This window comes from Macaca mulatta, chromosome 20, assembly GCF_049350105.2.
Source record: "Macaca mulatta isolate MMU2019108-1 chromosome 20, T2T-MMU8v2.0, whole genome shotgun sequence".
Lineage (NCBI taxonomy): Eukaryota > Metazoa > Chordata > Mammalia > Primates > Cercopithecidae > Macaca > Macaca mulatta.
In genome coordinates, this window is record NC_133425.1 from 22612193 (window position 1) to 22635243 (window position 23051).

Below are 23051 nucleotides of genomic sequence, written 5' to 3' on the forward strand. Positions count from 1 at the left end.
CAGGGTTCCTCTAAGTTTTGGTATAGAAGAGAACCAGGAGATCATAACGTCTAACCCCCATTTTCACTGAAAGGAGAGAAGCCAAGAGACTTGCCTCAAGTTCTACAACGATTCAGCCTCATGTCGAGGATGGAGTCCACATCTGACTCTGAGGCTTTCTCCTGTATCATTTTATTTTCTATTTTTCAAGCCTAAACCATGGATATTTGTATTGAAAAAAAAATCAACTCAAATGTCAAAAATACTAACTAGTTAAATATAGTATAGCCTTACTGGAATTATAAAGCTACTAAAAAGAATGAACTATATATATTTGCACTAACATGCAAAGATCTAAGTAAATACAAAGCAAGGTAAAAACAATAAGTGTAAATGATTCTTATATAAAATCATTAATGTATATATGCATGGAAAAAATCTAAATGAATACTATATAACATAGTATTAAAGTTAGTAACCCTTAGCATTAAGATACCTAGTATGAGATACTTTCTCTTTCTGTTATATTTCTGAAATGGTTGAATATTTTACAATAAAACAGAAAAACAGGACAGGCATGGTAGCTCAAGCCTGTAATCCCAGCACTTTGGGAGGCCAAGACAGAAGGACTGCTTGAGGCCAGGAGTTCAAGACCAGCCTGGGCAACATGCCAAAACCTCGTCTCTATGAAAAATACAAAACTCAGCTGGGCGTGGTGGCATGCGCCTGTATTCCCCACTATTTGGGAGGCTGAGGTGGGAGGATCGCTTGAGTCTACAAGGTTGAGGCTACAGTGAGCCATGATTGCACCAATGCACTCCAGCCTGGGCAACAGAGTGAGACCCTGTCTCAATCAATCAATACATACATACGTACATATATACATACATACAAACAAACAAATGAACAAAAGAAACAAAAGATGGAGAGGAGAACACTGGAGACATTTAAAGACTTTATTACATGCTCAGCCACGCTGTCTACTGAAAAAGCACTGGACTGGGCATGCAGGTTCCAGTCCAGCCTATCACCAACCAGCCCTGCAAACCTGAACAAGTCACACGTCTTCTCTGAGCCTCTTTCAAATAAGAGAGTTGGACTGGACCCCTGAGGTCCCCTCTACCAGCACTAACATTCTGCAGATCTACCAGGTAAAAGAGGTTGGTGGCATATTCCACAAATAGTCCAGCAAAAATGTTCCTGGCACATTTTCCTTTTAATGAATTTAATGACCATGTTGTTTTTCTGCCAGTGAACATGCAAGTAAAATTCACTCTCTTCAGCAAACTGAGGTCAACAGCAAACTTGTAATTATTTCACCAATTTAAACCACATGCAAAAGGAGCCAGACGGTGCTGGAAGCTGTAAAGATGCAACCAGATTTGCCCTGGACACCACCAAAGCCTCGCTCCCTCTCTTTCTGCCTTTCCCTCATCCTGAGAGGAAGAAAGAGCCAATGGGCTTTTCAGAGTAGGAAAGAATATGAACATTTTATCAACATGCCAGTACTTGGCCTACAAAAATATGAGATATTTGCCATATTAGGGTAACACTGCTGGTTGTATTTGTTTTACTGTGGTAACTTCCCAAATAAGGCCACATAAGGCCAAAGTACAAAACACCTTTATTATTCCAGGGATTACATAGTAGCTTCCAGAAGCTACTATCTAGGGAAAGCAATTTAGCTACTGAGTCATCTTTCCTTAATAAATCTTAAATAAGGAATGTTTTTCCAAATAAAATAATAATAGCAAATTGAGTAAAAGCTATATGCAGAAACATGTCAAGTCCAAACAGGTCAAAAGTATTTTTGGTCAATTTCAACATAACTGCTTATCAAACATGCATCCCAAAAGGGAAGCGGCATGGGCACAACTTTCCTTTCTCTTCTCTAAACAAGGTAAGAGACTCTGATCCAGCCATAATGAGAAAACAAAACATATTGAGCATCTATTACGTATAGAACACTGTACTAGCAAGATATCCACTCTTATCACCACAAGGGGTTTTCTAGCGTCACTGCTCAAGTTTTCAAAGCCTCTTTGACTATCAAACGCTGCGAGGACGCTCCACTGCCCACATACACATCCATGGGAATGATTTAAGAAGGGTTAAGTAATTATACCTTATGAACGAAGCTACAAGAAGGTCCTGGTACACAGCTTCTCCTTTTCTTTTTTGAGAGGAGTCTCGCTCTGTTGCCCAGGCTGGAGTGCAGTGGCGCGATCTCAGCTCACAGCAAGCTCCACCTCCGGGTTCACACTATTCTCCTGCCTCAGCCTCCTGAATAGCTGGGACTATAGGCACCCGCCACCACACCCAGCTAATTTTTTGTATTTTTAGTAGAGACAGGGTTTCGCCGTGTTAGCCAGGATGGTCTTGATCTCCTGACCTCGTGATCCACCTGCCTCGGCCTCTCAAAATGGTGGGATTACAGGCGTGAGCCACCGTGCCCAGCCTCCTTTTAAAATTATATATACAATTACATGAAACATGAAAAGTTTCTCTATATATTTTACTCTTTGGGGTCTTGATTTTTTTTCCCCTCAACTCTAAATGCAACTGGTTTTAAATCTCTAATCATACTCGGCAAAGAACTATAAAAAATTCTAAGAGAACAGAAAGCAATACTTTTGTGGCTCATGTGTAACTTGCCTTAGCAGACTTATTACCTGATCAGTGGGGATCTTTGTTTCCATAGACACTGCTTCCCGAAGTCTGGCAACAGTCCCAGACAGAGGCACGGCCACACCAATCCTCATGCAGTGAGAACATTTCCCTTGATACACTACAGTGACATAGAGAGGCCTGTACAGATCAAAGTCAGATCTTCTCATTAGTCACTTATTTCAACTAAAACATAGAAATGCAAAATAAACCTGAGTTGAAATCAACAAAAATCTAAAGCTAACCCACAGTGTTACTCTGAAGCCAAATGGAAAAATTTCACTTGGCTCTAAGCAGAACTATCAAAAAATCATCAAGATCTTTGGAAAAGGCAATCGTCACAAAATGAACACTTTATGAAGCAAACAAAAATATATCTACACTTGATTCTGTGCTTTGTATTTTCTTTAGAACAGCATAACTCCTGGAAATGTTGAGAAATTGTTCAAAATAAAGCAACTAAGAGAAACAAGAAACGTAAAGTAAGGTCTCTAGAGAATCCTGAAGCCACTCAACAGCCCTCCCCCTCCCCCGATACTATGTGAGGATGACAAACCGGTTCAGACTAAACAGCCCCTGCTTGCCTCATGTGCCTGCTTACCCTGCAAACTCAGGAGGGCATTTATTCTTGTAAGGTTGTAGCAATGACTGTATTCAATCCCATTATTAATCCCATTACTATTAATTTCCCATTAATCCCTAGAAATCCCCTGTCTAAATAAGTAAGAAGATCTAATAGGAGCCTACAGAGGAAAAGGAATACAGTAAGAAAATACAGTCTTCATTTTACTAAATCCATTCTTACCTTGTGTGGGGTAGAGGAATTGGCAAAGAAATGCAAAGGAAAGGATCAAAAGTGTTGCTCTGTTTCTGACAATGAGGACACGTCAAAGAAGATCTTTAAAACAAAAGGTAAGACACTCAACATTAAAATCACCCAGAACTATGTCAGGTAAACAAAATAAGTGGGAACATCTGATTTGCTCATACCGGTATTGGGCTTGAAAGAGTTCTTGTACAAAAGTGCTACAGACAGGAAAAGGTCCCTCAGGCATCATATCAGTCTCTGACGGTGGCTAAAAAAAAAAGAAAGTACAATTTCACAGACTAGGAAGACCAATTCTTGGCTGAAGATGAAGTCAGAGAATCACAAATGTCCTTGACTTCCTTTACAAGCTATGCATCAAGTGCAGATACTTCAGTGACGGGCACCTGCTAAAGGAGCCAGAACACAGCAGGCAGGATGTGGGTCACGTGGACTCATCCCCTCACACAGACTCTGCCAGCGATCGTCTCTGCATGGCACTCAGCCAGACAGCTCCCCTTCCCCAGGATGCTCCAGTTTCCCTCCAATTCTCCAAACTCCTCTAAGAAGTAATCCTCAACCACTTTAAAAGTACTAATGGTAGCCGGGCACGGTGGGTCATGCCTGTAATCCCAGCACTTTGAGAGGCTGAGGCGGGTGGATCACTTGAGCTCGGGAGTTCGAGATCAGCCTGATCAACATGGAGAAACCTCGTCTCTACTAAAAATACAAAATTAGCTGGCTGTGGTGGCGCATAACTGTAATCCCAGTTACTCAGGAGGCTGAGGCAGGAGAATCACTTGAACCCAGGAGGCAGAGGTTGTGGTGAGCCGAGATTGCGCCATTGCACTCCAGCCTGGGCAACAAGAGTGAAAGTCCATCTCAAAAAAAAAGTACCTATTAGCTGTGCTGTGTATGTTAGTGCCTAATCACACTCTACTTCATGTTGTATTTAACTTTTCATGTCCCTCCACCTAACAATTAATTACTAAGCACCATATGCAGAGAGAACTGTACAGAACGTTAGGATACAAAGATAATAAGATCCAGTGCCTGACCTTGAGGATGTCTCAATTTGGTGGGAGAATCAGCCACATGCATATAGTCATATGACAGAAGAGAGTGTTCAGGCACAAAAGGATCTTGAATTAGAATAATTTAACAACTTACCAAACCTAGAAATTTAAAATTTGAAGTACAGAGCAGAATCATCAAAAACTTTAAAAACTGCCCAAGGGAAGCAACTCTTTAGTCTTAATTTTTTCCATTATATAAGTCATTTTATCCATATTTGTAAGACTACATGTATACAATTAAAAATTAATCATTATGTTTCTCAATGAGAACATTCTGGGGCTTCTATAGTCAAATCCAATCCTAACAGCAGAGAAAATCCATGTTTCCTTTGTGATTCTGTATTCATTCGAGTGAACTACAGAGTATGTGTCTTACTAGAATAGAAAGCAAACACATTCTGCTTTAAAAACAGTTTAGTGAAATGGAATCACTTTTTTTAATCTGAAGTTCATCATACATGCAAATGTTTCCCCTCTCATTAGACTATAAATTCCTTGGGGACAACAGTTCTTGTATCTCACACTGCCAGCACAGTAGCAAACAAAATGAAATGTCCTTTAAGTAGCCATTGAATCTTCTACTCACTCAGAGCTTAGTCAATTTCATTGTATTAATGCAATGCAACAAGTCCTCAGTAGAAGAATCTACACGCTCTCATGACTAGCTGACTGCCCTAGGGGAGCGTGCGTCCTTACCTTCAGAGGCGGCTGGCCACTCTGCTTCACTGAATGGTTGAGGTCTTCGTGAACTCGGTCCAAAAGCCACAGTAGAAACTCCTGAGCATCATGCTGGGAATTTCCCCGGTACTGCAGTGCATTCTTTGACACAATAGTCTATGCAGGTAAATAAATCAGCATGAACAGTTGTGAGTTCCTGGCTTTAAAGAAAAACTATTTAGTCATAATCCCAAAAGGGATGCAAGACCTCAAGCATGTTAGAGAGTACTTCCCAGAAGGAGTGCAAAGTAAAAACAGATGCTGGTGTAAAAACCTCACCCCTAGAAACATGTACCAGAACCCTTAAAATACACTTAATCCAGCAATTCTACTTTTAGGAGTGTATCTAAGGAAATTATCAGAACAGCCTGTCAAGACTTCTAAGAAAATATTAATCAGGGTTTATGAAAGCAAATAATTGGTAATAACTTGGACATCTTAAAAAAGAGAATTGGTTAAGAATAGGAGGAGATGAAACAGTAAAGACAGTTAAATTAGGATACAACTACATGACATCCTTAAGAAATACTATATTAAGTGAAAAAAGTTATAAATAACTCGTGTGAAATGTGAATGTATTCTTGTAAAAATTGTTTGGGGGGGGGTGTAGACATGTACATACAAAGAAAAGTTCTAAAATAACACATACCTACATATTAAGTATTATCTCTGGGTGATAGAATTACAGGTGCTTTTTTTCCTTCTCACTTTTCATATTTTCTACAATGAGCATGTTACATAACAAAGCAGGTAAAAGTTTTGTTTCAAACTTTACGAGATTGATTTACATTGCTTTTGCTAAAATGTTGGACTTTTATTATGTAAGATACATAACAGCTTCAAGATTCATCACTCATCAACAGAGATTTAATAAGTGTCTAAGATACAAACAGCCTAGTGAAGGGGACAGGGGGAAAGTCCATCTTACAGTGTAGCATGATAGGATAGTGGTAATGGATGCCAAGTTTCTCATAGAGAGGGAAGTTACAGATAAGCAAGGAGGGAAGGCAATGAATCAGCTGAAGTCAGTATAAACTCCTATTTAGCTTAATATAAAGTGAACAGATAAATAAATACAGATATTTATATAAACTTGGGTTCATATCCATATATGTACACTGAAAGGCAAAGAAGTAGTGACACCCCAGTAACAATGTGCACATCCAGTGCCCATATCTTGGTTTCTAATACCATTTTCCAGTATAAAACTAGGGCTCCTTGGAGAAATGCCGATTCTAGGGTTGGGACAGGAGACATATCAAAAAGACACAGGAACCAACCTAAAAGAACTCCCAACAGCCAAAGCTAGAACAATCTGATCAAAAGAATAAATAATATTAGGTTATAACCCAATGTATAAAAAAGTATAAATTGATATAATGACTGAATGAATAAATGAGGGAGAAGAGGTAAATCTTCCTTACAGAGGAATTCCAAATAAGTTATATCAATAATCCCCCCTCCAGGAGGTAGAGCTTACCACCCCTACACCTTGAGTGTGGGTTGTGATAATGACTTACTTCCAAAGACAGGAGATTGGAAAGAGGAGTAGAAAGTAACTTACAGTTACTAACACAGTAACTAACACTGCTTTAGAGAGCTGGGCAAGGTTGACATCATCAGTAGTAAGTCATGTTGCTAGCATGTGCACTTGATATGTGACAAAAAGAACATTTTACCTCTGGTCTTCCTCCCAAAAACCCATGGCCTCAGTCTAATCATAAGGAAAACATCAAACAAAACCCAAACTGAGGAACATTCTGCAAAAAAAAAAAAAAAAAAATGTGACTGGTGCTTCCCAAAACTATCAAGGTCATCAAGGATAAGGAAAGTCTGAGAAATAATCACAGACCAGAAGAGACTAAGACGACGTGACGACTAAATGTAATGTGTTATTCCATGGGAGCCTGGAACAGAAAAAAGGCACAAGAGAATAACTGGGGATATCTGAATAAAGTGTCAGATTTAGTCAATAGTAACGTACCAATGTTAGCTTCTTAGTTATAACAAATGCACTATGGTGACATAGGATATTAACAAAAGGGAAACTGAGTATGGGCTTCGTGGAAACTCTATGCTACCTTTGCCACTTTTTCTGTAAATCTAAAACTATCCTAAAATTAAAAGTTTATTTAAAGGCGAATATATATATTTACAAACTTTCTATAAATATAAATATGGCAGTTGTATATAGGCATATCATGGGAAAAGAATAGAAGCTAATTAAGAAGTAGGAGGATAGTGGTGTTAACTAATAGACAAGAAACCCTTTCAGGAGATGTCATTTGAGCTGGACCTTGAAGATAAAGAGGCAGGGATTCAAGGCTGAGGAAGCAACATGCACAAACACACAAAGGTATAGTATGACACCTTCAAGGAAGACCAAAAAGGTCAATAGGCCTGAAATTCCAGGTCTATTAGACAGAATGGAAGGAGATGAAACAGTAGACAGATTAGGCAGAGTAGGAGGAGATGAAACAGTAAAGTCAGAGGCCAGTTCAGGAAAGACATTAAAGACCACTCAAACATGGCAAAGGGAGCTGTAAGTGAACTGGTAAATTAAGATCATGGGCTCTGGAGCATACAGCCTGAGATCAGATCCCCATTCCCCGACTTCCTATTTGTGAGGCCTGGGACTACTCTCCTCCAAAGCAAAATGGATAATAATGACTCAGTATGATGATTAGATTTTGAGAATGCATGCCAAACATTTCACATGTAAATGAGATATAATCAGCACTCAAATTTTAGCCATATTATACATGGGAGTAAAGAAAAAGCAGGGGGCCGGGTGCAGTGGCTCACGCCTGTAATCCCAGCACCTTGGGAAGCCAAGATGGGTGGATCACGAGGTCAGGAGATCGAGACCATCCTGGCTAACACAGTGAAACCCCGTCTCTACTAAAAATACAAAAAATTAGCCAGGCGTGGTGGTGGGCGCCTGTAGTCCCAGCAACTTGGGAGGCTGAGGCAGGAGAATGGCGTGAACCTGGGAGGCGGAGCTTGCAGTGAGCCGAGATCACACCAGTGCACTCCAGCCTGGATGACAGAGCGAGACCCCATCTCAAATAAATAAATAAATAAAAAAGAAAGCAGGGGAGATAACTGCACAATGGGAGAGTAGTTAGGAAACAAACTAAAGAGGCAAGAAATAATGACAGTTTAAGCTAAAGCAGTGAGGACAGAATGGGAAGGCAGATTTAGGAGAGATTTAGGAATTTGAGTGGTAGAATCATTAGGATTTGTGATCTAATGAATGTGGAGAGGGAGGAAGGAGGCATTAATGTCACTCACTCAGGGGTCTTACCTAGATGATGAGCAACTGGTATCATCAAGACAGAAAATAAAAAAGGAAGAAGTCTGGGAAAGAGTTCCCAGAATTGGTCCCCACTTTCGAATCCATTGTAGCTAAAGTTCTATGGAACCTCTGAATGGAAGTTATCTGGTAAACAACTGGAAACTACAGATCTGTGGGTTCACTGCAGGAGTCTGTGCTAAGGACAAAGATTTGGAATTCAACAGATGGGTGGTGGTAGAAACCTCAACTAAGGCTGAGAGTGCCCAGACATCATCTATGGGAGATTGAGTCAGAGGACAGAATGCAGAGGTAACCTATATTTAGGTGGGGGGCTCAAAGAAGACCAAGAAAAAAACCATCAAAGATGTAGTGAGAAAATCAGGAGAATGGTGTCCAAGAGTCAAATGTAGAGAGCTTCATGAAGAAAAGGTTGATTGACAGTGTGAAATGTTGAAGAATGATAAAGGAGGCCAGAGAACTAAAAAGTGTCTGCTATATTGCAATTAAGACAACGATAACAGAGGTGAAAAGAAGGAAGAGATTTGCAATTTGCATCACAATCTGATGATCAGTTTGATGTGAATCAACAAGAAAATGTTCATTTATAGATCTTGAGATTCAGATTTGGGAGGAAAATAACAGGGATATTACAGAGAATATGGAGGTGTCACTGACACAACTTACTGAATAAAATGAGCACAGGAGAAGGATCCTGATAACGACAAAGTTTCAAATACCTGGAAGGGACCACTGAATGCCATCTCAGAAACAGGTACACAAGGAGGAACAGGCATGATAGGAAGTCTTCACCACACTACAAAACCTCCCCACTAAATCATCAAATCCAAGGGCTTTTTTCTCAGTCTTCACATCTGTCTCCCTTTAGCATTTTGTATATATATAAACGTCCTGTGCGTGGTGGCTCATGCCTGTAATCCCAGCACTTTAGGAGGCTGAGACAGGTGGATCACCTGAGGTCGAGTTCAAAACCAGCCTGACCAACAGTAGTTAGCCCATCTCTACTAACACAGAATTAGTCAGGCGTGGTGGCACATGCCTGTAATCCCAGCTACTTGGGAGGCTGAAGCAGGAGAAATGCTTGAATCTGGGAGGCGGAGGCTGCAGTGAGCTGAGAATGCGCCATTGCACTCCAGCTTGGGCGAGAAGAGCAAAACTCCGTCTCAATAAAAAGAATAATAATAATTTTTTTTTAAAAAAACCCTTATTCCATCTTGAAATGGTTTGGCTTGTGGCCTTATGTTCCCCTCATTTAGAAGAATCAAAACCAAAGGCATTAGTATGTATAACGGAAGAATGTGAGCTACAGAAGAGAAGATTTCCTAATTAAAAAAAAAAAAAAATGAATAGCCAGGCGCAGTAGCTCACACCTGTAATCCCAGCACTTTGGGAGGTTGAGGCGGGTGGATCACCTGAGGTCGGGAGTTCAAGACCAGTCTGACCAACATGGAGAAACCCCGTCTCTACTAAAAATACAAAAAATTAGCCAGGCGCGGTGGCGGGCACCTGTAGTCCCAGCTACTCAGGAGGCTGAGGCAGGAGAATTACTTGAACCCGGGAGGAGGAGGTTGCAGTGAGCCGAGATCATGCCATTGCACTCCAGGCTAGGCAACAAGAGCGAAACTCCGCCTCAAAAAAAAACACAAAAAAGAATTGATTAAAAACATCATTAGCACTAATGAAACCTTGGTTGACTCGGGATGGAAGACAAACATGTAGATGTCACTATACTGACGGATTGAAAGAGGAAAGCAGATGACACAAGGTCTCCCACTTCTGACTTAGGTAGATAATGAAACCAAGAACAGAGGAAGAGATTAGGGGACCACAGTTTTGAACAAGCTGCATTTGAGGTATAAACATGATCCCAAGTGAGGTTAAATCTGGTGCTCAGGAAAGAGATCTAAGCTGGAAATCTGAATCAGAGCAGCACACGCCTATCATATAAGACAGAACCCAGAGAACATCTGGTGAGAAAAGGAAGCAGCTGGGACAGAATCTTGAACACTGGAAAAGGTCACAGAAAAGCTGCCTGTGAAGAAGCAAAGAGGTGGCAGCCAGGAGAGAGAGAGTGGCATCACAAGTGAGGACAGACAAACCTCCACGGAGGCAGAAGCCACAATGAAAACTACCGCAGAAAAGGCAAGTCAGACAGGCTCTGAGGCAGATCCTCTGGAATAGCAAATTAAGAGGTTGCATGCTCATGTAATCTCAATGAAGCAGAATATTTATCAGAGAGGGTTAAAAGAAACAAGGTAAGGATTTGAATGACTGCCAGAGACCATTCTTCATCACCAACGAGCTCAGTTATAAAAGGATGGAGGAAAGATGCTGTGACCATCTGGAGGGGACCTTCAGGAGCAGAGGGACCCACATCCTAAGGGAAGGAGCTAACAGAAAGGAGATATCTGAATAAAGATGATTCTTCGGGCTGGGTGCAGTGGCTCACACCTGTAATCCCAGCACTTTGGGAGGCTGAGGCGGGCAGATGACCTGAGGTCGGGAGTTCAAGATCAGCCTGGCCAACATGGCAAAACCCCATCTCTACTAAAAATACAGAAATTAGCCAGCCGTGGTGGTGGGCATCTGTAATCCCAGCTACTCAGGAAACTGAGGCAGGAGAGTTGCTTGAATCTGGGAGGTGGAGACTGCAGTGAGTCAAGATCGCATTACTGCACTCCAGCCTGGGCAACAGAGCAAGACTCTTACTCAAAAAAAAAAAAAAAAAAAAAAAGGTGATTCTTTGGTAAGGGGAAAAGGAGAGATTGATTTAACAGAGGCTGTAGAGGTACTGGCCTTAAACAGAAGATAGGTAGGAGAGATGGAAGAGAAGGGGGTAAAGATAGTCCTGGATGCAGATAAGCTAAAGACAGGAAGGCAGGGAACCTGGTTGAGTTTGTTTTGTAAAAAAAGTAGACGACAACTGCTAAGAGGAGCTCTTAGGTGTAACAGGGGTAATGACAATCTCATGGCATATGGTTGGGCCACAGAAACTGTCAGAAGTACAGCAAGCTTCTCTTCCGAATCCTCTCTCTTATGGACTCCCAATGGGGAAATAAAAGGAAAAAAAAAAAAGTTTTCAACATAGACATTCCAAACAAATTAACTGAAATCAAACTCTTCATTATGTTTCAAAGCAGATAATTTATACACAGCATCCATTCAGATTTCAGGGTGGAGATGACATTCAATTATCAAGACTGCATTAAATTTATTTATGCTTCTGTCCACTATCACTTCAACTCATCCACACTTATCCACCAGTTGCTGTGTTCTAATGCAGACTGCCAAGGCTGCTCAACAACATGTTTGTTGGGCATGACCAAACAGGTAACAGGACGTCCACAACCCTCATAACTACGGCAAAAACCATTCTGGGTCAACTCCACCCTAAATCACTACATCACACCCTAAAGGAAATTTAAGGAAAAGAAAATCTCAATACACAAACACAAAAGGTCCTCTTTCTGCCTTTTTACCCCTCACAATGGTAACTTATTCCCACTGCAGATACCCAGGGGACTATTTATCTTACCTCTTCCCCAGACAAAACAAAACATAGAAGAATCTAATGGCCAATCCTTTAGTATGTGTCACAGAAAAAAGAAAAATAGCAGGAGTCAGGAATCCTAAGTTCAAGCTCTGGCTCTGCCACAAACCACTGGTTATCAGAGGCAACTCACTGAACCTGTGATTCGAATCCTCGTTTATCAAATGAGCAGATGAGACCCCTGCATCCCAAATCTTCACCCAAGCTCTTCCCTAGGAGTCCTAGAAAGTGATCTGGTTTACATTTTTGGTCACATCTGATGCTGCTTTGATTTGTCTTTACAATTTTTTTTCATAATTAAACCTTAGTTTATTTGATGTCAAATTAATCTTTCTGTATGTTTGCAGTTTTGAAAAAGTTGATTATCAATGTCCTCTGTAAACAGAAGCATTGCTATAATCTGAGAAATCATTTAAGTATGTCATTTCTATAGAAAATAGAATGTGGGCCGGGTGTGTTGGCTTATGCCTGTAATCTCAGCTCTTCGGAAGGCCAAGGCAGGAGGATGGCTTGAGCCCAGTTCAAGACCAACCTGGGCAACATATTGAGATCCCATCTCTACTTAAAATAAATAAAAATAAAATAGAAAAGAAAAGAAAAAATAGAACATGGTCCTTCTTAAAATTAGTCTTACATATTTGTGTCTATTTTACAGAATTTGGGTACAGTGCTTCTGTTTGGAAAAAATATTAAACTGAGTCTCTTGATCTCCTGGCTTAAATCCTATACATCCTACTATAAACAAGTTTGACCACTGCTTCAATTTTCCCCTCAAATGGGATGATCCTTAGCATATAGTTACTAAAAAATAAAGTAAAAGGCAAAACACTTACCAGGTTTTCAAGTTTCACAAAATTTCTCCTTACCCTTCAAAGAGAGAATGTTTTTATTTTTTTCCCTTAAAGAAAAAAAAAAAATGAGTTGGAAACATGGGTCAGAAAAGCAAAGAGCCATAAAATTAGACATGAGGGTCTTTCCTTCTGTAGAGCCCTAGTAAAGAGGCCGAAGCATCTGTAGAGCCCTAGTAAAGAGGCCGAAGCATCCCAGGCTCCAGGGAAAAGGTACTGACTGGTCCAAGACATCCTTCACCTAACACCAGGAAGAAGAAGAAAAAGCAATGGTCGGTCACTGGTGATTTCCACCCATGGGAAACGGATGTGGCAATACTGGTCTGACATGAATGATCGGGAACTGGGCTCCTCTTTTGGGAAGAAGGGTAGCTTGCAAGACTCATCAAACCCAATCATTGCCCACTTTCTTTGATTATATGCCAGAAGAAACACAAAATTTGTTTCCAGTGATCAGGGACCAAAAAAAAAAAAAAAAAAAACCCACACACAGAAGAACTCAGGAGGACAATAGTATTTACATTTTTAGAAAAAGAAATAGACAAAATGCAAACAGCTGGGTTTATAGATGGTATTTAAAAGAGAAATCTGGTTTCTGGGCTGCTGCTAGAAATAAAATAATAAGCAGTTGTCTTAAGAAAAGTTTCATCTTTTGAATTTTACTTTCAGGACACCTACTAAGTTGATGAAGAATAATTAGCTAAAACATGAGGGATAAAATTTGTACAAATAAATGAACACTGTAAAAACAGATATGAGCCATGAAAAATGGTAATATAGTGTCCATGCAATAGTATGACATACTAGGACACAGAATAAATAGGGCCTTCTGTGCCCCTCATCCATTCTTCCTCCTTATCTTCTCCTCTGAGGGAAGGTCTTTTAACAGAAGGCACAAATAAGACTGAGAGACTCCTACTATTTGCTGGCTGGGGCAAAAGGCCCTTGAAAGGGACCCTAAGGCCTCTAGGTTTTCATATGTACTTCCCCTAGGGCTGGAATGCCCTCCACCACGCTCCTCAAACCACTCTCCCTCCTCAGAAGGATAAGCAGGGGACTCTGGTGGGAGAGGAGAGAGAGATAAATGAGGCACAGGGAAAGGGGGCTTCCACGCAGGATGGAAAGACAACCTGATGAGGACAGGAGCAAATGCCACACACATTCTTTGGACTCTGTTCACATTTGGTCACAGAGCAAAGCATGTTATTCCTGGTACAGGCTGAGTATCCCTCATCCAAAATGCTCAGAACCAGAGGTATTTTCAAGTTCATATTTTTTTTCAGATTTCTGATTATTTGCATTATATTTACCAGCTGAGCATCCCAAATTCGAAAAGTCAAAATCCAAAATGCTCCCATGAGCATTTCTTCTGAACATCATGTGAGTGCTCACAAAGTTTCAAATTTTGGAGCATTTCAGATTTCAGATTGTCAGATTTAGGATGCTCAACCTGTACAGAGCTCCTGATCCTTCCAGGCACAAGGGCCAAGCATAGGATAACTCAAGAATCGGTGTCCCTCATATCCAAGTTCTCAGGATCCAAACTCAGGAACCAAAGAGATTTGGATAGCAAAGAATATCTGCACTGCTATAAGATTAGTGTCAGATTTTAGGCCGGGTGCGGTGGCTCACGCCTGTAATCCCAGCACTTTGGGAGGCTGAGGCGGGCGGACCACAAGGTCAGGAGATCGAGACCACGGTGAAACCCCGTCTCTACTAAAAATACAAAAAATTAGCCGGGCACGGTGGTGGGCACCTGTAGTCCCAGCTACTCAGGAGGCTGAGGCAGGAGAATGGCGTGAACCCAGGAGGCGGAGCTTGCAGTGAGCCGAGATTGCGCCACTGCACTCCAGCCTGGGCGACAGAGCGAGACTCCGTCTCAAAAAAAAAAAAAAAAAAAAAAAAAAAAAAAAAGATTAGTATTAGATTTTAAGCAAATTCATATGTACCAGAAAGACCCGGTGGCAAGGACTCACTGCTGAGTAACAACTAGTAAAGTATACATTCCTCACCTAAAAGAAAAGGCTATAATAAAGGGGTTGAGAAATGGTTACTGCATTTCAAGAAATTATAACTGACTCGTGAAACCACAAAACTAAGGGTTGAAGTATGGTCAATAGCCAGGATAAAAGGGAGAAAAAGTGAAGTGGATTCAGCCAGATGAACAAGAAGCAACAGCTGTCCCAACAGATTATACAAGTAACAAGAGAAGACCTCCAAGTAAGTATTTACACAATGGCTAAAACTTTCTGCTAGAAATGCAGTAGAAAAAGGCTGGATTATGAATACCAGGGTTCAAGTTCTCTTCCTACTACTTCTGATTTCTTTTTCTTTTCTTTTCTTTTTTTTTTTTTTTTGGTTATTGTTGTTGTTGAGATGGAGTCTCTCTCTGTTATTGTTGTTGTCGTTGAGATGGAGTCTCTCTCTGTCTGCCCAGGCTCGGGTACAGTAGTGCAATCTCAGCTCACTGTAACCTCCGCCTCCTGGATTCAAGCGATTCTCCTGCCTCAGCCTCCAAGTAGCTGGGACTACAGGTGCACGCCATCACATCCTGCTAATTTTTGTATTTTTAGTAGAGATGGGGTTTCACCATGTTGCCCAGGCTGGTCTTGAACTCCTGACTTCAAGTGATCCTCCCATTTCAGCCTCCCAAAGTGCTGGGATTATAGGTGTCAGTCACTGTGCCTGAACTTTCTACCATTTCTTACTTAACATGTGTTTTCTCTGAGCCTCAGTCATCTTTTCTGCAAAATGGGAATGGTGAGAGTAATGCTTTTCTAAAAGGATTACTGTAAGGCTTTAATGAGATCATAAAAGCATTGTATAAAGTTTAAAACTCTGTACCGATGCTATTATGCAGTTTTGAAAAACAAAAAAAAAAAGAATAGAATCACCCTATAATACTACATGATCCTTAAAAATGCCAAAGAGAAGGAGAAAACATCTAAAGCACTGGTTCTCAATCCTGGCTGCATATTAGAATTACCTGGGGAAAGTTAAAAATAAAAACCACATCCTGGCAGCAGCCCACTGCTAATTTTTTCTCAAGTGTGACGTATTTTTAATGACTATTTCTAATGTGAAGCCAAGTCTGAGAATGAACACAGCCACACTGGAAAAGCTCTGGAGTTTCACTTCCAAAAGCACCAAAACTTACAGGAGGCTCCTTTGTCATAAGTGCATTATATGACCTCTTACATTATGTTTTATTCATATCTCCAGGACATACCATCTCACATGCATCCCTAGACAGTGAACAGGAATAATGTCTTACTCAATATTACTTCCCCAATACCTGGCAAATACAATGCTTGGTGCAAAGGGTAACAGTAACAGTTAATATTTATTGAGCGCTTATACTGTATCAGGCATTACGCTTATTGCTTATAGACGTTTTCTATAAAATTCACCCTTAACGGCTAGGTGCAGTGGCTCATGCCTGTAATCCCAGCTACTCTAGAGGCTGAGGCAGGAGGATCGCTTGAACCTAGGAGGCGGAGGTTGCAGTCAACTGAGATCGCACCACTGCACTCCAGTCTGGGCGACACTGTGAGGCTCTGTCTCAAAAAAATAATAAAATAAAATAAATAAATTCACTCTTGGGAAATTCCCTATGCTGTATTCTTATTTATAGATGAAAAAACTTAGCCTCAGAGAAACAAAGTAACTGTTCCAAGTTATCACTCTTCTTTTTTTCTATTTTGAGACAGTCTCGCTTTGTCCTCCAGGCTGGATCGCAGTGGCGGGATCTCGGCTCACTGCAACCTCTGCCTCCCGAGTTCAAGCGATTCTCCTGCATCAGCCACCCAAGTAGCTGGGATTACAGGCGCATATCACCATGCCCAGCTAATTTTTGTATTTTTTGTAGAGAAGGGGTTTCACCATGTTGGCCAGGCTGGTCTCAAACTCCTGACCTCAAGTGATCCACCTGCCTTGGCCTCCCAAAGTGCTGTGATTATAGGCATGAGCCACTGTGCCCGGCCAGTAACCACTATTCTTCAACCTCATCTGATTAAAATAAAATATTTTTGCCTATAATCCTTTTTCAACAAAGTCCCTTAAAATGCTTTGTCCCCATATAGGATTCAGCATCACACAGGGCTCAGGTTCTTCATTCTAAATGTCAATTTTCAATTAGACATAAAGCATGACTGAACTACAGCTGCACCAACTCTGAGGCTTCGGGGAATTTATTTGCTTTTAAATAAATCCTTGTTAAGCAATTTTTGTTTTGTTGCAATTTGTATTTCCTCCTATGACTGAAATATGGCCCAGAAACAAAAATGCAGTTTATCTAATTGGGATGTTATTATTTGAGGAGTAAGGAGGAATGCAGATGATGTAGAAAGATCAAGTTGCAGCATGTGAAGAACTACGTCCTGCCCAAGTGTCCCAGGATGCTAGAGAAAGCAAACACACCAGCGACAAAGATCTGGCTTTGGGGAACTCCATCTGTCTCTCATCAGTAACGTAAAGGGGGTGTTCTTCACCTTACAATGCTCAAGCTGCTCTTCTGGTGGAGATTAATTCCACCAACAGTCCATCCTTCCCCGTACAACTTAAGTGGCCAAACATTGCTGACTCCAAGTTTAGAGTCAGCTCAGGTCACCAAAATGTATTTAACTACCCAATTAACTAACTCAAGTAACTCAAGATACTTTTGAAAGCATCTTCTTTCTGGACTCTTTTTGTCATTTTCCAACACAATCTACAATTATTTTCAACCATAGTAAAACAAACCCTTTTTTTAAGGAGGAAGGGGGGAAATTTTGACTTACAATCAACACAAAAAAGCAAACGTGCAGTCCCAATGCAACTTGGTCATCATACAGAAAGAATGGTAATCTGAAAGAGTTAAAAGTTAAAACTGGGCCGGGCACGGCGGCTCACACCTGTAATCTCAGCACTTTGGGAGGCCAAGGCGGGCGGATCACGATGTCAGGAGATCGAGACCACAGGGAAACCCCATCTCTACTAAAAATACAAAAAATTAGCCAGGCACAGTGGCGGGCGCCTGTAGTCCCAGCTACTCAGGAGGCTGAAGCAGGAGAATGGCGTGAACCGGGAGGTGGAGTTTGCAGTGAGCTGAGATCGCACCAGTGCACTCCAGCCTGGGCAACAGAGCGAGACTCCATCTCAAAAAAAAAAAAAAAGTTAAAACTGAAAAGTCATCTAAATATCTAATAATTATTATATGTTCCTATCATGAAACATTATAAATGGTTAAGGGTTTAAAAAGCACCAAGTTGTACACTTTAAATACACACAATTTTTATATGCCAATGATATCTCAGGCTGTTTAAAAACAAGAGAGACCTATGGAGCTTTAAACAAAAGTTTTCCACTTACAGTAACTCTAAACCCAAAGCCCAGACCAACCTCTGGATCTTAACCACTGGGGAAAGAGACAAGAGCCAGCATCAAAGAAAAATGAGAGAAAGAGGGAAAAAGAATGTATCCCTACGGCTATATCCAGGGGCCTTTTCAGGCCATCCTGGCTTGCCAGGTGGTGGGAGATGAATGCTTAACCCTATGAAGAGGAAAAAGGAATGGCAGTGGCAGCTTTTTGAGCAAGTAAAAGAAAGTACAGGAAGAACATACAGACTTACGAACTCAGCACAATGGCCCTGCACACAGCACAAGAGCCAATCAACGTTCTTTGCTGAGTGGCGCTCCTCTCCGAAGTGGAAGTAAAGCGACCTATACATCCCAGGAGGCAGAATAAGGTGGGAAAGGCAAGGAGTAGAGGAAAAATGAGATAAGGCCTTGAACTACCCCTAAGCCAAACATGAATATATTTCTTCTATAAACACAGACAGATTATATATACACACACAAGAGGCAAAATCCTCTTGATTTTGAATATATTGACATTTGATTATAACAGACCTAAAATGTTTTTGACTGAACAGCCGATTTTATAAGGGGATCCAAAAATATTCTGGAAATAACCTTGCGTTGACTCATTGTTCTGCTATTGCATCTTTATAACTGCAACATCACTTAGTAGTAACTAAGGGAGATTATTCATAAGCAGATCCAGCAAGTTTCACTATAAATTATGCATTCACATCACCATAAACTCAGAGTACTCCCAGTAAATTTTAACTGCCTGAGATACTTGCAAGTCATAGACCTGCTGTTGTACTCTACACAGCCAACCCTATGGATACTTGACAGGCAAACCAGGCTGACTCTTAGGCCTCCAATCAATCACAGCCTCCACCCATTCTTTCAATCCTGGCCACAAGAATTAGATCTCCTAAAAACCAACAAAGACACCTCCAGCTCATCCTGGCTCCAGTCTTCTCCTAGCAAAGTAAAATTTAGAACCTTCCCAGCCTAGGCCTGGCCTGGCCCAATCTTGACCAATTCTAGTCAGTCCAGGCCTTGGTCATCTGCCTGTCTTATGTGGATGCTAAATGGATGTGTGTGTGTGAACATACGGACAGTAAAAAAAAGACAACGGTGTGAAATAAAAATAGGGCAATTCCCTAGTATCAAAATGTTACTATCATATAGTAACTTCAAAGAATAGATCAAGCTGTTCTCCCTCACTACTAACCAAAGAAATGCAAATTAAAACAATGAAATGCTATTTTCTACTTAGCAACTTAAAGATTTCTTTTCTAATTGCAACAGTGGGGTACCACACATTCTTAATAATGCTAGTGGTAAAATCCTTCTGTAAATAAGGTAATAATATGATTTAAGAGCCTTTGAAATATATAACTACTGAAAGGAATTTCCTCATTTTATATAGCCTCAAGAAATAATCAAAAGTGAAAGGTTTATAGCAGATCCAAAAACTGAAGTTTTTATGATGAAAATTACTGATAAGACCATACGAAATAAAGATCACATGATGAAAATCTGGATATATGGTTTGATATCAATTATGTTATACACACACAGGGGAGGGGAAGGCAAGTAAGTCAATTTTATTATTTCAACTTGCATATATTTTCCATGTTTTCTACAATAATTTAGGCACTACTCTTACAGAAATAGATGTTATCTCATATCAAATTTTAGCAAAAGAACCCAGATACAAAAGAATATATACTTACTGCAAACCAAAACCACAATGAGATACCACTTCACGCCTACTCAAATGGCTATAACGAAAAAGACAGACGTTAACAAGTGTTGATGAGGATATGGAAAAACTGGAACCCTCACACAGTGCTCGTGGGAATAAAATGGTGTAGCAACATTGGAAAAGAGCCTGACAGCTCCTCAAACAATTAAACACAGTTACCATATAACCCAGCAATTACATCTCTAAAATATACCCAAGAGGAACAAAAACATATGTCCACATAAAAATCTGTATGTGAATGTTCACAGCAGCATTATTTATAATAGCCAAAGTAGAAACAACTCAAATTCAGCAGATGAATGGATAAACAAACTGTGAAATATTCATATAACATTTTGCAGCTATAAAAAGGAATGTAGTATGATATATACTACAACATGATTAATCTTGAAAATATGCTAAGTGAAAGAGGCCAGATGCAAAAGGCCACATATATGATTCCTTTTATCTGAAATGTCCAGACTAGATAGAGACACAATGTAGCTTAGTGTTCATGCAGGGCTGGAACGTTACAGGGAAATAGGGAGTGACTGCTAATGAGTATGGGGTTTCTTTGGGGGATAATTAAAAATACTCTAAAATGGATTGTGATGATGTTTGCACAACTCCAAGAATATAACCTAACTGTACACTAAATGGGTGAATTAAATGGTAGGTGAACTGTATCTCAATAAAGCTGTTTTCAAAAAAACATATACTTATTTCACTCATAATAAAGTCCAGCAACAGACAAAACTAATCAATGGTGTTAGAAGACAGTCTAACTGTCTGTTTAATCAATGGTGTTAGAAGACGGTCTAATCGATGGTGTCTGGAGTGTTAGAGATGTCCTATTTCTTGATCTGGGTGACAAATTATCACTTTAAGATAATACATCAAGTTGTACACTAACAACATATATATTTTTCTGTATGTACGCTATACTTCATTTAAAAAGTTGACATCAGGCTAGGCACGGCAGCTCACGCCTGTAATCCTAGCACTCTGGGAGGCCGAGGTGGGTGGATCACCTGAGGTCAGGAGTTTGAGACCAGCCTGGCCAACATGGTGAAACCCTGTCTCTACTAAAAATACAAAAATCAGCCAGGTGTGGTGGCACATGCCTGTAATTCTAGCTACTTATGAGGCTGAAGCAGGAGAATCACTTGAACTGTAGCAGGACAAGCCGCAGACAAAACTCCTCAGACATTGAGTTAAAGAAGGAAGGGGTTTACTCGGCCGGGGGCATCAGCAAGACTCCTGTCTCAAGAGCCGAGTTCCCCGAGTGAGCAATTCCTGTCCCTTTTAAGGGTTCACAACCCTAAGGCGGTGAGCGTGAGAGGGTCGTGATCTATTGAGCAAGCAGGGGGTACGTGACTGGGGGCTGCATGCACCGGTAATTAGATCGCAACAAAACAGGATAGGGATGTTCACAGTGCTTTTCTAATACAATGTCTGTAATCTATAGATAACACAACCGATTAGGTCAGGGGTTGATCTTTAACTACCAGGCCCAGGGTGTGGAGCCGGGCTGTCTGCTTGTGGATTTCATTTCTGCCTTTTAGTTTATACTTTTTCTCTCTTTGGAGGCAGAAATTGGGCATAAGACAATATGAGGGAGGGTCTCCTCCCTTATTCCCCACCTTTGAGACTCTCACTCAAAAGTGGGAGTTCTCACTTTCATTTTTACTACCCATGTCTTCTTGCAAGACAGACTGACAGTGATTCATACAGTACACTTGTGCTGAAGCATTCTGGTGAACTAAGGTAGTGATGAAGTTTTTTATCATTTGAAGAAATACAGGTAGCAAACAAGGGAGCAGTAAGTAGGTTCCTATTACTATTATAACTCTTATTAATAGTTTTAAATCCTCCTAGCACTGGGAACCGTTTTCTAAACATGGCCCCAGGATCAAATCCATGTCACACTTGCACGGGCACATGTGCCAGTTTTATCATATCTCTAACTGTCTTCAACTACTTGCCCTTGATACTCTATGTGTAGGCAGCAATTAGTAAAGTTAAATTTCCTACAGCCCTCTCCTTCAGCTGATAGCAAGTAGTCAAGAGCTAATCTATTTTGATAGATAGCATTTCTCATCTGAGTTTCTTGCCAGGCCAGAATAGTCAAGGTTCTGCCAGTTTTATTAGTGATTATGTTTAAGACAGCTTGTAACCGTATGATTCGGTTGATCATGTAAATGGCGGTCTGGTATGCCCACAAGTCGTCTTGTGCCTAAGTAGCAGGCCTATAATATTGTATGATTCTCTCAGGGGGCCATTTATCATTTTTTTAATTTCCTATAGCTATGCTTCTCTTTTCGTGGGAAGCATAGACAGGGAAGCCCAGGAGTTCGCCTATTTTTATGGGCAGTAGGAAGAAAGATGGTTTAATAGTGCCAATAACACAACTACTTGTCTGCTGGTCAGGCAGCTTAGTGTAGGCTCTATGTCCAGATATCCAATATAGCCCAGTGGGGGGCCATCCAGACCTGGTGGGACTCTGGGTGGGCCTGAAATGTCTGCAACTTTGGAAATTTACTGAATGGATTTTTCCCTGTGTGGTTTGAACTCCACCATGTAGTCTTCCTACAGGAAGGGTGAAGTCCTCCACTCTTGCTATGCAGTATTGTCTAATGATTGAGGCTTTTAGGACCTAGAAGTGATCAGGGTGATTCTTTTGGGCCGGGAATTCATCAGGAACTGGGTCTGTAGGTACTAATTATCGGGCTTCCTATGGCCATTGATCTCCTATTACAGTTCCTCCACATACATAACATGAAGTGACATTGAGAGACTGGGCTACATGCTCAGCTAATTGCAAAAACAAATACCTTGTTTTACCTGGAATTTCTGGTACTGGCACATTTAGTTTATCACAGAAGGTTTGAAATACTGGCTCAGGACAGCGTTTATAAACTTTTTCTCAAACCATGATATTTACTTGAAGATCCAGTCCAGCTCCATCAATTTTTAGGGTTACACGTTCCCCTTTTTTCCAGCGAGGTTCAA

At 40.7% G+C, this 23051-nt stretch overlaps 1 protein-coding gene and 1 long non-coding RNA gene across 4 annotated transcripts in view; one reads left to right on the forward strand and one right to left on the reverse strand.

The window, feature by feature from the left end:
- The window catches only part of USP31 (ubiquitin specific peptidase 31), a 100107-nt gene that overhangs the window by 45699 nt on the left and 31357 nt on the right, over window positions 1-23051 (reverse strand). For 2 of the 3 annotated variants that reach the window (XM_077986522.1, XM_015125793.3), the window contains exons 2-5: window positions 5224-5361; window positions 3637-3722; window positions 3452-3544; window positions 2652-2787 (exon numbers count right to left, since the gene is read on the reverse strand). In XM_077986522.1, coding sequence (XP_077842648.1) covers window positions 2652-2787; window positions 3452-3544; window positions 3637-3722; window positions 5224-5361 — 453 coding nt within the window. Of the gene's footprint in view, window positions 1-2651; window positions 2788-3451; window positions 3545-3636; window positions 3723-5223; window positions 5362-12943; window positions 13009-23051 lie in introns of those variants that run through there. The other variant, XM_015125794.3, reaches the window with a different exon arrangement.
- LOC144338117 (uncharacterized) lies at window positions 759-11268 on the forward strand. The gene is made up of 2 exons (XR_013411945.1): window positions 759-815; window positions 10177-11268. It is a non-coding gene; the product is annotated as an uncharacterized LOC144338117 (long non-coding RNA).